This window comes from Aspergillus tanneri (genome assembly GCF_003426965.1).
Source record: "Aspergillus tanneri strain NIH1004 chromosome Unknown AapTan_4_pilon_pilon_pilon, whole genome shotgun sequence".
Lineage (NCBI taxonomy): Eukaryota > Fungi > Ascomycota > Eurotiomycetes > Eurotiales > Aspergillaceae > Aspergillus > Aspergillus tanneri.
In genome coordinates, this window is record NW_022984631.1 from 4,064,191 (window position 1) to 4,079,982 (window position 15,792).

At 51.0% G+C, this 15,792-nt stretch overlaps 6 protein-coding genes across 6 annotated transcripts; 4 read left to right on the forward strand and 2 right to left on the reverse strand.

Annotated features, from left to right (window-relative positions):
* Positions 1-709: 709 nt before the first annotated feature.
* On the reverse strand, positions 710-1,644 carry ATNIH1004_006526 (bZIP transcription factor; the record flags this gene model as incomplete). The annotated part of the gene is made up of 2 exons (XM_033571153.1): positions 710-1,576; positions 1,633-1,644. The coding sequence occupies 2 exons, from the start codon at positions 1,642-1,644 to the stop codon at positions 710-712; spliced, it is 879 nt and encodes a 292-aa protein (XP_033427185.1).
* Positions 1,645-2,037: 393 nt separating this feature from the next.
* On the forward strand, positions 2,038-3,660 carry ATNIH1004_006527 (uncharacterized protein; the record flags this gene model as incomplete). The annotated part of the gene is made up of 4 exons (XM_033571154.1): positions 2,038-2,604; positions 2,652-2,776; positions 2,839-3,340; positions 3,394-3,660. The coding sequence occupies 4 exons, from the start codon at positions 2,038-2,040 to the stop codon at positions 3,658-3,660; spliced, it is 1,461 nt and encodes a 486-aa protein (XP_033427186.1).
* A 3,523-nt stretch (positions 3,661-7,183) lies between these two features.
* On the forward strand, positions 7,184-9,427 carry ATNIH1004_006528 (catalase/peroxidase; the record flags this gene model as incomplete). Its single annotated transcript, XM_033571155.1, has 1 exon — positions 7,184-9,427. The coding sequence occupies one exon, from the start codon at positions 7,184-7,186 to the stop codon at positions 9,425-9,427; it is 2,244 nt and encodes a 747-aa protein (XP_033427187.1).
* A 1,873-nt stretch (positions 9,428-11,300) lies between these two features.
* On the reverse strand, positions 11,301-11,571 carry ABCC4 (Multidrug resistance-associated protein 4; the record flags this gene model as incomplete). Its single annotated transcript, XM_033571156.1, has 2 exons — positions 11,301-11,472; positions 11,543-11,571. 2 exons carry the CDS (start codon positions 11,569-11,571, stop codon positions 11,301-11,303), a joined length of 201 nt encoding a protein of 66 aa, XP_033427188.1.
* Positions 11,572-13,081: 1,510 nt separating this feature from the next.
* Positions 13,082-13,895, forward strand: ATNIH1004_006530 (uncharacterized protein; the record flags this gene model as incomplete). The annotated part of the gene is made up of 4 exons (XM_033571157.1): positions 13,082-13,207; positions 13,265-13,360; positions 13,421-13,559; positions 13,699-13,895. 4 exons carry the CDS (start codon positions 13,082-13,084, stop codon positions 13,893-13,895), a joined length of 558 nt encoding a protein of 185 aa, XP_033427189.1.
* Positions 13,896-14,554: 659 nt separating this feature from the next.
* On the forward strand, positions 14,555-15,788 carry ATNIH1004_006531 (uncharacterized protein; the record flags this gene model as incomplete). The annotated part of the gene is made up of 3 exons (XM_033571158.1): positions 14,555-14,622; positions 14,668-15,712; positions 15,756-15,788. 3 exons carry the CDS (start codon positions 14,555-14,557, stop codon positions 15,786-15,788), a joined length of 1,146 nt encoding a protein of 381 aa, XP_033427190.1.
* Positions 15,789-15,792: the final 4 nt, after the last annotated feature.

Below are 15,792 nucleotides of genomic sequence, written 5' to 3' on the forward strand. Positions count from 1 at the left end.
ATTTATCGTAGAGTTGGATGTTCGCACCCTTGAGATCCACGGCTATGGTTTCGATCTCATCCTTACCGACCGGATTCCACTCATTTTTGGTCAGTTGCGACACGAGAAACTGTTGCATGCAAATTTTCCTGTAAAAGGCTGGAGCCTATTTGATCTCTCGGAGCAATTGTCCCTATTGTCCCCGTTGTCCCTCGGTGTTATGTGTGGGGTCGGTAACGAGCTGAATGGTACTCTATGGTGCAAAAGGGACTATCTATATGGGAGGGAAGATAGGACCACGTATATTGCAGAACTAATCGTGGCCTCAGGCCAGAGGGTGCGAATATAAACACTTCGCACCAGGCTAAGCATCTTTGCGAAGTATCTGGCTATCACGCTTCTGAGCGCTCCTAACACTCGAACCCTACAGGCCCTAGGGGCTGAACCCGTACAACCTATAAGATAAGCTATGCACAAAAAGGAATCTTTGAAGGGAAAATGAGTGGTAAACAAACAAGGTTAACTAGTAGCGGCCACCCGGCCACCCATTCAATAGAACAAGCAATCGCTTCCAACATCAAACCCTAATCACATGAAGCGCTAAACCCAACAAAAAGGTTGGACGTAAATTACTGGCTTCGTATGTACATGGTAATAATAATTTACTTTTGAGTTTATTGGCTCGGCAAATGTTTCACATGCACTGGTGGGTTCTCCAGGATAAGACTTATCAAAGACAGATATCTAGAAGCGCTTGCGATAGAGTCTCATTCTTGACCTTACATCCACCACCTGAGTTAGGGACACAACCCTCCTCGAGAGACAGAGCGAGAGCCTCGATTTTCTCATCACTGGTGGCATACCGCATCAACAGCTTGTATGCACTATCACAAGACAGACCGCCTTCTGCGCTGTCGGCTTTTTGCTCGGTCTCTGCCCCTGCTAAGATCATCGAGACGTCGGAACCAGGATTCGTGGCGAGACGCGTGAGGAGCTTGCAAGGAGCAGATGGCTGCGGAAAAGAGCCCTCCCCCGGGGTACTTGGTGGCAGTCCCGCATCGTGGCTGCCATTCTCTTGTCTGTTCTCCAGTGTTGATTTATTCCGCGCAGGCGAACAAAACCTATCGGTGATCCGATTGTCCTCAGTAACGGCTGATGGATTGTCGGCTGATTTGGGGATAGGATTGCTCAGTGGAGGACTGCTGCATTGGCAACCCTTGTCGCAAGGTAGTGAACATTGCGGCCGAGATAACGGAGCGCTAGAAGGGTCTCTTTGTTGGCCTTTGTTACAAATGCTGTCACCTATCGCAGTTCCATGATAATGGCTTCGGCCAACATCCTTTGCCTCATTGCAGGTCCTCCTCCGAGTTATCCAATCGTTGACAGTTGAGCAATCAATGCCGACCGCCAGCAATAGCTCTCGTAGGTAAATATTCTCCTCTGCAACCTTCTTAGCTGCACATTGTATCTCGATGGTTGCCCGGACACCTTCTTGTTCAAACTGTCTTAGTCTGCGTTCCAGATCGGCCGCGTATTCCTTCTGGCGTGCTCTGTTGCGGCGTTTATTCTCTCTCAAGCGCAAGGTGCGCTCTGTATTCTAGGTTCTGACTTAGCGGTGTCATGCAAAGACTCGAGCACACTACCTTATCGCACGACATCTTTCATGGAAGTCTGGAGGTATTCATCCGACAGGGGAAGTGGGCAGTGGCTTGAGGTGTTGGGATGGTTTGAGCAGAGAAATGGTGGGAGTTATTGGGGGGACAGACAGGCCATCGTTGATTGGGCCACGTTACAATGGTGTTGCGATCAATGAAACCAATAAGGCCAAAGCATCAGACCCACTATTAACTTGATTTGCCAGCGGACCAAAATAAACCAGCAGGGCTTTGTCCAATCATCGTCCAGCTGTCCGTCTATGTACTCTCCACCAATCATGTTCAATGTGTCCGTCCCCGGCCCCCTTCCTAACAGAAAAGTATACAGCATAAAAGGCTGATGCTCACCGGGCAAAGAGAGAGACAGCATTCTGGTTCTTCTCTTTCACACATGCCAATTATCATGGCCACCGTTATCGAGTCGTCATGCAGCCCGACACCTGTCCCAGGGAGCAATGCCGACAATGGGGATTTCCATAGCCCTAAAACAGATCTCGAAGCACAGCAGAGTACAGCTTGTTCGGGGGAAACGAGCCAATCTACAAGTTCGCAAAATATTAGCAGTGACTACGGTCTACAGGACAACACAAATGTGCCCCAACTCTCTCTACTGCGATTATTTTGGTTCTTCTTCTACAACTTTGGGCTCTTTGCCTGGGGGGGGCCTGTAGCACAAATCTCCCTGATAAAAGAGCACTTGGTGCTTAAAGAAAAATGGATCACACTCCCACGCTTTCAACGCGTCTTTGCTGTCTACCAGATCCTTCCAGGCCCGGAGGCAGCAGAGCTATGCATGTTCTTCGGGTGTCTCTCAGCTGGTCGCTTAGGTGGGATTGTCGCTGGTCTCGCCTTTATCTTACCCGGATTCCTTCTTATGCTTCTTGCATCTTATCTATATACTCTGGCTGGCCTAGAGAACATTTACTTCAATGCTTCCTTCCGGGCTATCCAACCGATTGTCTCTGCCATGGTGAGCACGTTCTAGACCAAAAAACATCACCTGCTGACGGCGAGTAGATCCTTCGAGCCACACACAAGATCGCAGACCACTCTATACTCGACCACGACACTCATAAAACAAATCCGTACCTTGTCATCGCAGGGCTCTGTACGGCGCTGAACAGTGCTCTTCGCATCAATATGTGGGACCTGCCTTTTGTCAACCGTCCACAATGCTGAACGTTAACATATTGTACGAACATAGCTTCATTTCCCTCGGTCTCTACGGCGTAATATACAGCTTCATATCCCGAGGCAAACGAATCATCGCCCTATGCCTCTTCATTCTCCAGTACGTCGTATACGCGATCTACGTGGTTTTCCGAGGTGTCCCATCACCGATTTCCCTCGCTCTCGGAATAGCCAAAGACCCCTCTCTTCCCAACCTATTCGCACTTGGACTGGTAGCCGGAAGCCTCTCTTTTGGTGGCGCATACACCGCAATACCCTTCATCCAGGTCGAAGCCGTTCTCAAGGGTGCGTGGCTTCCCGCGCGCATTTTCCTGGATGGCATCGCAATTGGGAATATTCTCCCCGCCCCGCTTGTGATCTTTGCAACTTTTGTCGGGTTTCAGGGCGGTTTGGCGGATGACAGCCTTGGGACAGCTTTTGCCGGCGCGGTGGTTATTACTATTGGCATGTTATTCCCCTGCTTTGTGTTTACGATTGCTGGACATGACCTGTTGGAGAAGCTTGTACGCAATAAGGTATGTCACTCATTATTTGAAGACTCACCTTATGTATTTGCTGATCCCCGTAGTTCCTTTCGGCCTTCTTTGACGGTCTTTGCGGGGCTGTCATCGGTGTGATCGCTATTATAGCGCTGCAGACGTTGCACTCGAGTCTTGAAGTCTCCGACTCAACGACAGCAGCTGTTTTACCGCAAAACGTCATAAACGCTGAGAGCGCTTCTGCTGCTGTACTCTACGTCGTTGCGCTGGCAGTCCTCTACAAATTCACCAACAAGTATACACCACTGCTTCTTGTTGCTGTCGGTGCTATTGCAGGACAGTTTTTGTTCGTTTGAAAGGCGGGACAGTATTGTGGACAAGGTTAACAATTTGGAAAACTTTCCCGTTCCTCAATCTTACCTTAGACAGACCACAGCGCCAAAGCACTAATGGATCTGCGTAGACCCGGTAGCCTATCTGTAGAATCCAATCAATATCACGCTTAGGGAACAAAAATCCCCAGAAGCAGCTTGCCAACCGCAAGCTGCGAATTCTATTCAGTGTTGTGCCTTCGCCGCCGTAGATTGCGGGTGGGAACGCTAGAGATGCTTAAAGAAATATCTCAAAGGTGAATCTTAGGTTTGGACAGATCATCTCCGAAGACAGGCTAATAGTTCGTTTCTTCGGCCAGCGGAATTGGAGCCCCGCTGCTTGCGAGAGTTCCCCGCATATTTACACGTTTTGCGATATTACCATAAATACATGGAACAAACGGATAAATACGGAAATATTCATATTAGGACTAGCGGATCAAGTGATTAGGGTTTGAAAGAGTATCGCTCTGTTTCGTGACATATATAGAAGGCAAATACGGTCGCCATTGTAATAATAGTTCTCGGACGCTTTAGGGCAACATAACCAACTAGGAGCGGCAGTAGCCCTAGACCAGAGTCTCCAGATCATAGGATCGCGACAGATTTGCATCGGCTTAATGGAATACTGGTCGGTATATGCCGCCGAGCTTATGGCAATATATTATGCAATCGGCTTGGTTTTTCAACTGGCTCAAAAGAACAACACACCCTAAGCTCCAATCGGGAACCGGCAACAATCCTTAGTGATAGCATGTCTGCATTACAGGTGATAGCAAACCTGGAACAAGTCTGGTCAGCGATTATCCAGGCTATTCATCAGTCTCTGGAGAGCTGAAAGCACGTGGAATCCCCCTACGGCTCCAGTGGGTTCCGGGACACTGTGACAATCCCGGAAATGATGCAGGGACCGCCTGGCGAAGGAAGCAGTTGGTCCAGATAAAAGGCATCCCTTTCAAGGCCTCTTGTCACGCGAAAAAGCGCATATCCGAGACAGAATCACTGAGGAGTGGGAACGAGAATGGAGGCCTCAAAGAAAGGGGGGCACCTCCGCCGCATTGACGCAGCCCTACCCTCAAACCATACGCGCTGGCTCTACGGCTCGCTCCCCGGAATCGAGCCTACCTGCCTACGCAACTCTGAACAGGCCACTCATGGCTTGCGACGCATGGTATGCGACACGGCTTCCGAGACAACAAACAGTGTGAATGTGGTGCACCAGAAACTGTGGTCCATGTACTGATTGATTGTCCGCGGCTGAGTGGGCTACGACAAGAGCTACGGGGAAGATTGGAAGAGCATTTAATAATATCTCAGATATGCTGGGAGGAGCAGGGCAAGGTAAGGAGGGTAGGTTAAAAGATGCCACGCAAGGCAGTAGCATTTTAAATGCAGTACTGGACTTTGCAGAGGCATCTCAGAGATTTCGAAGTCGCGCGCCACGAGGGCCGCAGAACAGAACACCAGGCATCGGCCAACAAAGGCCTTGACGAGGCTCTAAGTTCGTCGGGAAGTAATAGTTTGCTGTAAATAGATGCACATATAGAATAGTGATAGGGGTATCCTGCATATCGCCTTAGGCGAGGGGTCAGCGTATGAATACTACTACTACTACCACTGTAATAATATTCGCTGGTGCAAGGCCATTCTCAATGGTTAAAAATAAGCCTATAAAGCAATTTATCCATGCACTTAATCCTTAATATTCTATCCCCTCACACTGCACCGTGAGCAAATTAATTCTTGCAGATTGCTACAAATCAACGTTTGACGAACTCCTTAATGTCCTTACCAAATCTCGCTATATTAATATCTCGGTGGACGAGTCTACCAATATCTTAAAACACTGGATTATAAACCTTTCCGTTACCGATGGCGTGAAGCGGTATTATTGGTGCTTTAAAGAAATACCAGGAACTGTTGGAAATCAGGATGCCTAAGGCACCTTCGTATATCCTAGTCCCGCAGCGATGTGATATATCATATTCAGTGGCTAAGGGACACGTAGACATGAGGAAGCGTTTGTCTACGCTCTCTCTCCGAGATAGTCGAATATACTCACCCTGCGATACTAGATCGCACCGATAGTTTTAATATACTATCCAGTCACCGCTATCCTAGCACCTCACGACATAGCTTCTTCCCCGAGATTCTCAACAGGAACGAAAATAATTGCAATGGCTATGACGGATTAGATTGTTAAACAGGTATAATTTCTCTACCTTAACCTATAAATACACCTGACCCTGAGTATTATAGGCTGGAATCCTTGTTAATCATCGATATGTGTAAAGGGCTAGAGCCCGTTTGAACTCTCGGGCCAACGTCCCTATTATCCCTACTGTCCCTATTGTCCCTATTGTCCCTATTGTCCCTATTGTCCCTATTGTCCCTATTGTCCCTGTTACGGAAACACTATAATCCGCCCGACTTGGCGGTGCGGAGTATCTGACGATCGATTCAACCCCTGAATCCTTTAGATAGTTGAGCACCTAGATAGGAATGCAAGAGACTCAGTTGGTTGAGATACTGTGATTCCTGGTGTTTCCACTGAATGACATCTACTTCCTAATTAGGCTAGTTGGCCTGTAGTTGATAGAATAGCTCCCTACGCCCCATTTCCCCCTGAGTTCCACAACAGTCCCTATTGTCCCTACTGTCCCTACTGTCCCTTTTGGCCCTGTTGGCACCTTTGGCCCATCGGCCCTCGATCTGTCTGGGGGAAATATTTTGATAAATATTAATCACGTGATTAAAAATCTTTCAGAAAAATAAAAAAGTTTTCAAAAAATTTCAATTTTGGCCTGAAATTTCGAAATTTGAAATTTTTTTTCACATCTCTACCTCCAACACCATGGACGAGTCACCTGATCTGCTTCTATTCTGCTCGCCGGCACCGCCTTTACCTTTTCCCGGATCCGCTCACATGATTTCGCCCATTTGCTTTTCTTTTCTCATTCGATTCTGCAGGACCTTTTATTCGTCCAGAAAGATGTGGTGGGATAGGATGGCGGGAATAGCCAAGTCCGATCACCTCGAGGTCCAGACAGGTAGCAACTAATCGACTAGCCATCCCCTAATTAATAATCCCAGAGCCCAGACCCCATGACGTCACAACCGAGCACCCTCTGGACCATGATGCTTGGAAATGATACACGATAATAAATCGTTCCAAGGTTCAACCGGACATCAGCTTACTGTCATCTGTGGATGTCTGGAAAGGACTATTTCAACGGGACTCCCACCATGCCAGAAGCAGGGCAACCATAGTCTGATCAGTGCAACACTTCTTTTACCCCGCCTGCAACCCCCGCATCGCGCATTGGGGTCGCATCCAATCGCCTTCCTGCTGATTCCACGGATTGTCCAATCTGTTCTATGGTTACCGCGGGCTTCGCAATCACTTTCCCGTGATTTGTGTATCCTATAAACTCTGCGGGGTCCCTCCTCCGTCTTCTGACATTTCTTCTCTGCATCCATTTTCCCCCTCCATATCCATCATCCCATCATGAGTGAATGCCCTGTCCACAAACCCGCCAATATCGCTGGCAGTGGCACCAGGAACCCTGACTGGTGGCCGGACCAGCTGAAGCTGGGGATTCTGCGCCAGCATGGTGAGGCTAGCAACCCCCATAGCAGTGATTTTGAGTATGCAGCCGCCTTCGAGAGTCTCGACTACGATGCGCTCAAGAAGGACCTGCACAACCTGATGACCGACTCACAGGAGTGGTGGCCTGCCGACTTTGGTCACTATGGCGGTCTGTTTATTCGCATGGCCTGGCATAGCGCCGGCACCTACCGCGTGTTTGACGGTCGCGGTGGTGGTGGTCAAGGTCAGCAGCGGTTCGCTCCCCTGAACAGCTGGCCTGATAACGCCAGTCTGGATAAGGCACGTCGTCTGCTGTGGCCTATCAAGCAGAAGTACGGCAGTAAGATCTCCTGGGCCGACCTGATGCTGCTGACCGGCAACGTCGCCCTCGAGTCCATGGGGTTCAAGACCTTTGGGTTCGCTGGCGGTCGCCCGGATACCTGGGAGGCCGACGACGCAACATACTGGGGTGGTGAACATACCTGGTTCCCGTTGCCCGAGGGTAACGACGTGCGTTATGCCCCCGACACTGATGCCGACAAGAAGACGCAGAGCGACATCCGCACGCGGAAACTCGAGGACCCCCTGGCCGCCGTGCACATGGGTCTGATCTACGTGAACCCCGAGGGCCCTGATGGTAATCCGGACCCTATCGCTGCCGCTCGCGACATCCGCACCACATTTGGCCGTATGGCGATGAACGACGAAGAAACCGTCGCTCTGATTGCCGGCGGGCACACCTTTGGCAAGACCCACGGCGCGGGTCCGGCCGATAAGGTGGGCCGCGAACCAGAGGCGGCCGATCTGCACGAGCAAGGGCTGGGCTGGACCAGCACCCATCGCTCGGGCAAGGGCACTGACAGCATCACCAGCGGCATCGAGGTGACATGGACCAAGACGCCAACGCGGTGGAACATGGACTACCTGGACTACCTGTTCAAATTCGAATGGGAGCTGACTAAGAGTCCTGCCGGCGCCAACCAGTGGACGGCCAAGAACGCGGGTGAAGTCATCCCAGATGCGTACGACGCCGGCAAGAAGCACAAGCCCAAGATGCTGACCACTGATCTGGCCCTGCGCTATGACAAGGACTACGAGCGCATCGCCCGCCACTACCTGAAACATCCCGACCAGTTCGCCGACGCCTTTTCGCGTGCCTGGTTCAAGCTACTGCACCGCGACATGGGTCCGCGCGCGCGCTGGCTGGGGCCTGAGGTGCCCAAGGAGAAGCTGCTCTGGGAGGACCCCATCCCGGCGCCTGACCACCCGCTCATCGATAACGAGGACGCGCTGGCTCTGAAGCATGAGATCCTGGCGTCCGGAGTCGAGCCGACCAAGTTCATCACCACCGCCTGGGCGTCCGCGTCCACCTTCCGCGGCAGCGACAAGCGCGGAGGCGCCAATGGAGCTCGTATCCGTTTGGCTCCGCAGAAGGACTGGGCGGTGAACAACCCAGCACAGCTACAGGAGGTTCTGCGCGTGTTGGAGGGAATACAGCGCCATTTCAACAGCGCGCAGACGGGCAACAAGCGGATCTCCCTGGCGGACCTGATTGTGCTGGCCGGATGCGCTGCCGTCGAGCGTGCCGCCGGCCACCCGGTTCCGTTCACCCCGGGTCGCATGGACGCGACACAGGAACAGACGGACGTCGATCAGTTCGAGTACCTTAAGCCCGTGGCGGACGGATTCCGCAATTACGGCAAGTCGACGCCGCGGGTGCGCGCAGAGCAGTACCTAGTCGACAAGGCGCAGCTGCTGCAACTGACGCCACCAGAGATGACGGTGCTGGTGGGTGGGTTGCGCGTGTTGAATGCCAACTATGACGGCTCCAACAAGGGAGTGTTCACCAACCGACCGGGCCAGCTGACCAACGACTTCTTCGTGAACCTGCTGGACATGGGCACGGTGTGGAAGCCGACAGGACCGGACCACGAGCTCTTCGAGGGCTTCGACCGACGCACGGGCGCGAAGAAATGGACCGGCACGCGTGTGGACCTCGTGTTTGGCTCCCATGCTGAGCTGCGTGCGTTGGCCGAGGTGTACGGCAGCCACGACGGACAGGCCAAATTCGTGAAGGACTTTGTGGCGGCTTGGGATAAGGTGATGCAGCTGGACCGGTTTGATGTGGCCTACTCGAGTCTCTCGTCGCGTCCTCGTCTGTAGATGGTATGTTCCTGTTTATGATGAGCAATGAGATTGTTTTAATTAAGTTGAATTGATTCAATGTTGGAGGTATTATTCCATGGAAGAGTGATAGAAGCGTATTGAATGGTATTTTCTGTGCGGTATCCTCGATGCAAAATATATCTCGTGCTATATGCACGGTCAATGCAGAATACCGCGATTCAAATATTCCGTAATAGACTAGCGGAGAAGCTGACTGGCCGATATTAGCAACACAATTCGGAAGCACAGTTAATTCTGAAGTCATAACAAGGGAGCCCGTGGCCCTTAGTTAATGTTCTCTTGCTCATGACTTATCCCCTTACACCACGTATGCTATATTTTGTAAATTCTCGGATTAATTGCCAGTGCTCGTCTCTAATTAGGTAGCTGGTCATTTCAAATAATCCAGATTGACATAACAAGGGTTGTTGCTCATTCTAACTGCATTTGATATGATCGTAACAAAACCGCGTTAAGACTCAGTCGAGCACCGTTTACTGGCACTTACTTCCCTGGTTTCCAAAAATGAAATGAGATTCCTTTTCCTCCGGCTTTCTGGCTCTAGGATTTTCGCTTTATATTACTCGGCCGTGACTCATATCGACCTGACTCTGCCATCCCCAACTGGGCCATTCGCAGTCGGTTCCACCAGAACGAATTTGATCGACGAAATTGGTCATGAGAAGAATTACCCTGTCACATTACAATCTCGATATCCAATTGTGGACACGGATCCCCCCGAACCAGCCCCGTCTATCCCGTCATATATGGTCCGATATCTCGCGCAAGCCTATTCCCTATTAAAGCACATCATCGATCAAATAAATACCAACTATTTTATTGGGGGTGGTATTCTACATCCCTTGCTCTCTGAGGATGGATGGCTCTCTGCGATGATCTTTTGTCCAGGCCTCGGATCCCCGAGGGAGTATACAATGTTCTTCAGCAAATACTGGCTAGTTGGGGCTACATTTTTGTCGGTATTATTACTCTCTGGATGGGAAACTGAACGGTTTGAGCATCAGGGAGATCACGGAAGAGGCCATTGCCCGTGTGCAATATACCCAAACTGTAGCCAGGCAGCTCACTCTGCAGAGAATGTCCGTTTGGATCCCGGGTTTGATAAGGGGATAGAAGGAAGACGCGCGTGGCGTGAACGTCGGCATGTTTGGGTATTCTCTTGGAGGAGCAACGACTGCACTACCCATGCAAAATAAAACTTCATTGATTCGGCCTGGATGCTCCCTTGATGGAGGACTCTACGTTCCGGTGCTTACCACCGCCGGGGGGGTTCTTCTAGATTTCCAGCGCCCATGTGGAAAACAATGACACTCTGCAGTCTGTATGGCCGCACATACGTGGCTGGTAAAAAGAGGTTGTCATCGACAGTGCAGCTCATAATGACTTCACCGACATTGTGCTGTTGGTATCACAAATGCCCGATCTAGGACTGATGAAGAAATTTCCTGGCAACTTCACGGCTAGCGATCCTTTAAATGTTTTACAGACCGTGAGTGAAAACCTAGCGATTACTCCGCGCATTGGCTCCACGCCTGGAGAGGACACTACGGTTGCAACCTAATGCTACATGCCTTCCCAAATATTAGCAGCACAAAATCTCTGACTAACTAGAAAGGGAATTATTAAAGAATATTGTAAACAAATTCCACTTCCCATCCGCTTCCGGAGCTCGAAACTTCTCTCGCTAGTTCAAAGAGGTGCGAATACGTACCTACAGGAGACATAATTGTGCAAAGTAGCAATGCTATAGATTTGATATGGCGTACGTGTGATATACGTCCTATTTGGTTCCCGATGATGTACTTTAGGGATAGCAACAGAAATGGTCAAAGTCTGTTCCTGCGACCGATCATAGTAGCGGTGTCCAGAATTTCTCTTGAGAGGCACAACGTCCGTTATCGACAACAGCTATCCTATCGGAGTCCAAGACTGGATGGAGCTGGTGCGCAATACTGATAATTGTCGTGTTGTGAAAGTCGCCTAGGGCGTGTTGCATAATCTCGTCAGTCCACTTGTCGACGCTAGAACGCAATTAGATTTTTACTGTGGATCGATTGAGAGAAAATTAGCACAGGACCATGCAGCACTTACTGGCTAGTTGTTTCATCCATAAGGAGCATCCTGTTGTCTAGAAGATGGCACGTACAAGATAGAGGAGCGGGCGGTGGCCGTGAGAGAATGATTCCGTTAAAATGGCGTCTAAGCCCCCTCTCAGTAAAAGCAAATCCCAAAGGCCAAAACGTCGGAGCCCATCCACGAGTTTGTCATTGGAAATACTCCGTTGGTTCCAGGATTTCGTGGACGCTCATCTGGAGCAGAAATGGCTTCTAGGGTAAGTTTATGATCAGGGAACGGAGCTCATTTCGAGACAGGGAACTGTCAATGCCATCTAATCAATGGAGCCTGAGCGAGTCTCAAGTATACGGAGAAGAGCCGAAATAATCGAACTTTACCCATTGTTTCATTGATACATTAATGTCTTTTTGACACATGGGACGTATCGATGAACATACCTTCCCGTTCGGCCGCAGATGCCCACTTACTGGCCAGGAAGAACTTCAGAGGAAATGTGCTTCAATACAGGATAAGGATTTAAACTACCCTATGATTAGCAGGCATGGTGTTTGGTCACAAAATCCGAGCCTAACTCCTTCTGCCGGAGCCAGAGACATGTGGTACTTCTCCTAGAATTGCCTTCAGAAGGGTTGACTTTCCGCGCTCAATGGGGCCAATAATCATAGCAAAAGTGGATGCTTTGACTTTAAAACTGGCATGATTCAGAATAGGAGGAAGCATGAATCCCAGCCGGCACTGGCCTCGACGTCGTAGGCGGGGATGGGAAAAGCTACTCGGGGAGGAGGGGTGACATGGATCGTTCCGTTAAGAATGTAAGGGCTATAATGATGCTTTTGTCGGCCATGCTACAGGACAATCTGCTCTATCGGGTCAATCACAATGACAAAAGCCTTCAACACTGTGCCCTCCAGGTCGGCAGCTTATGCCCAGCTGCTCGGCCAGAAATTGTCGCTCATGCGTGTCCAGGGAGTTGGGGCCGGCCCCGGAGATGACACCCTACCTATTCTGCAGGCGCTCACAGCTGAGGAATGCCTTCTCTTTGACTACTCAACCTCATTCTTCCCTCACGTGGAACAGAACTCGTGTCATGGAAGGGCGCTATGAACTTCGGCGAGCTTAAGAAGGAACAGAGGTCAAATATTGGACAGGGGAAAACTACGACTTCATTATCCCCGCTAATGTACTACACGCCACCACCTATATAGGCGCGACAGCCCAACATGTGCGTAGTCTGCTAAGACTTGGAGGCGCACTGCTACCCATGGAGCGCACAAGGCCTACCGTGCATCGGTTGTTTACCTTTGGCACCCTGTCCCGCTGGTGGTTGGATGCCAAGTAGCATCAAAAGGACAGTCCGCTGCTATCGCTGGACTAGTGGCATGATGTGCTGCAGGGCAGAGACTTCTCGGGGGCTGTCAGGTATTCTTACGATAGCCCAGAGGAGCAGACGGATAGTCTGATCATCTCGATGGCTGCGGCCCCCGGCTGCTATAATTATTCGATTGCTATCATTCTATCAAATAAGGAGCGCAATCTAAGGTAGCAGATGATATCATGGCGTCATTGAGCTACGACAAGTTAGCGTGTTCGCCTGCAATAAGGGCAATTGCAGTTCGCTGGAGGCGACGTTGGCGCAATGCGATGCTGACTTGCTGCTTCCGTGGAGGGATGATCCTGCGGGTGAGTCGTGCAAGTTTTTTTTTTTTTTTTAATATGGATCTAGCGAACCGTGCATAGTTCACCAAATTTGAGCAGGTGTTGGCACAGGACTTGCGCGACGTGCTGCACCCCGAGCTGGCTGGCACGTGGAATTTGCACGAGGATTTGCACGAGGTCAGCAGCCACCACCCCTGAACTTCTTTGATGTACTCTCCTCCTACCTCGGATTCCTAGGTGATTCCTTGCAGGCCAATTATGACGCTGCGTGCACATTCCAGTAAGCGTTTGTGCGATGGCGTAGCTGCAGGGGACAACCCGCGCATGCCATCAACTTGGGCATGGTGGATGCGGGTTCTGCACACGAGCGCCCAGGGTATGTTCGGCAGTTGGAGAAACTGGGGTTGGCGGTCATCTGGTGGCGGTCACAGCCCTAATGGGCTATGTTGTGTCCACCAGGGGGAGCCTGAACCAGACGACAATCTGATGGGCGCTACCATCCACTTGGACGGCAGCGAAATATCAGGAACTAGACCCTCGTTTTGCACGCCTATGGCTACGGACGGGGTTATCAGAGCTTGGCGATGGGGTGATGGAGCCTGCAGAGGAAAGCCAGTCTGCAGCAGAGCCTGGGCCAGGTATCGCTGGAGGTGTTAACGACGATCACACGGGCCATCCTGCAACAGATGGTCATGATCCTGGGGGTAGCTAAGGAGTATATCGACCAGTGTATCGCAGCGCATTTTGGGGGAACTGCTGGTCGTCGAGTTTCTGCAATTGGTTCCGGCAGGAGTTACTTTGCAGGTTTACCACGGAACAGCTTTACGGGGGGGTCTTCTGCAGAAAACAGGTGACACCACTTAGTCAAGTGAGCCAACCTGTAGTCACGGGCATTCTGTGCATAAGTTAGTGTCAACGGCGGCGACAACGATGTCGGTGGGGCATTGATGTGGAGATAGATTCCGGGTGGAATTTGCCCGAAGATTATCAATCAATTTGTCACCATATGGAGCGTCCCAGCCAAGCAATGTGTGAGGCCTAATTCCTACCGTTCTGGTATCAGATAAGATTTCGACTGGAGAAACAAGGTCAATGCCAAGTCGTTGCGATTGGTTGCATCCGGCGGACTCCGTGCAATGCGGAGGCTGCAGTGGCAGTGTTAATGTTTAATGTTCCATTCTGCAGGAGATTGCTTCTTGGCTGGTGGCACTGGTGAAACAGCTCGTGAATGTTTATCCGACTGCCAAGCTCCCTGGAATTGGGATGACAAGAATTGACGTAATTCTACGGTCTATATAGTATAAATATGTATTACCCCTTTCTGCAACATAGGTCACCTAAGCTAGACACCCCCTACATTCAGCAATAGACATGCGTTTTTTTCTCTTTGCGTCGGGAGTCCTGGCGACTCGACCGTTCCTTAACGAACCAGACACCGGGTATGCATCTCCTATCGGCCTCATACTATCTCGCTAACAGGGCAGGATCGACGACGTGCTCGGCGACACGCCCCAAGGCTCCCTGCCTGCTCTCGATCAGCTCGTCGGTCTGCCGGACTATGACTGGGCTGCTCGACGCTATATGAATGCCTCGTCGTACACATACTATCGCAACGGCGCCGCAGGGGAATGGTCCTACCGCAACAATCTCGAGGCCTACGGCCGGTTCCGATTCCGACCTCGTGTCATGGTTGATGTGACCCAGATCGAATCGACCCTGTCGACCTCTATCCTCGGGTACAACTTCTCCGCACCCTTCTACATCAGTCCTTGTGCTCGGGCTGGTCTGGCCCATCCCGAGGCGGAGAGGAACCTGGTAAAAGCGGCATACCAGGAAGACATCCTCTATATCCCGTCCCTCTTTGCCTCGTTGACCATGGACCAGATTGCGGCGGCCAAGCCATCGAATGGCTCGCAGGTGTTGTTCCAGCAGGTGTATCTGGACAGTAACGATACGGCAACGAAGGAACTATTTGATCAGGCCAAAGAGCTCGGTAGCAAGGCCCTTGTTTTCACCGTCGACGCAGCGGCCGGTGGCAATCGACAACGTGCAGAGCGGTACAACATGGGGTCGGCCAACACTGACTACACCTTCATCACCTGGGATTATTACAAAAAGCTGCAAACCATGACATCTCTGCCAATTGTTATCAAGGGGATTTCATCTGTTGAGGATGTGCGACTGGCGGTACAACACAAGGCCCCTGCTGTGATTCTGTCGAACCACGGCGGCCGCAACCTGGATAGCAGTCCCTCGCCGCTGGAGATCGCATTGGAAATCTACCAGGAAGCGCCAGAGCTGTTCCACCAGATCGAGATCTACGCGGATGGTGGCGTTCGCTACGGTGCAGATGTGCTTAAGCTGTTGGCACTGGGGGTGCGAGCTGTGGGCATCGGACGCCCGTTCATGTTTGCCAACACTTATGGCGTGAAGGGCGTCCAGAAGGCGATTCAACAGCTGAAGCGCGAGATTGCCGTCGATGGGGGGAACTTGGGACTGGGAGATCTTAAGAAGATCAATCCATCTTACGTAAGTTTGACGGAATCATTTGGGGATTGTGCTGACGATACAGGTTAAATGGGCGAACAATGGATGGTACTCCTGAGCGA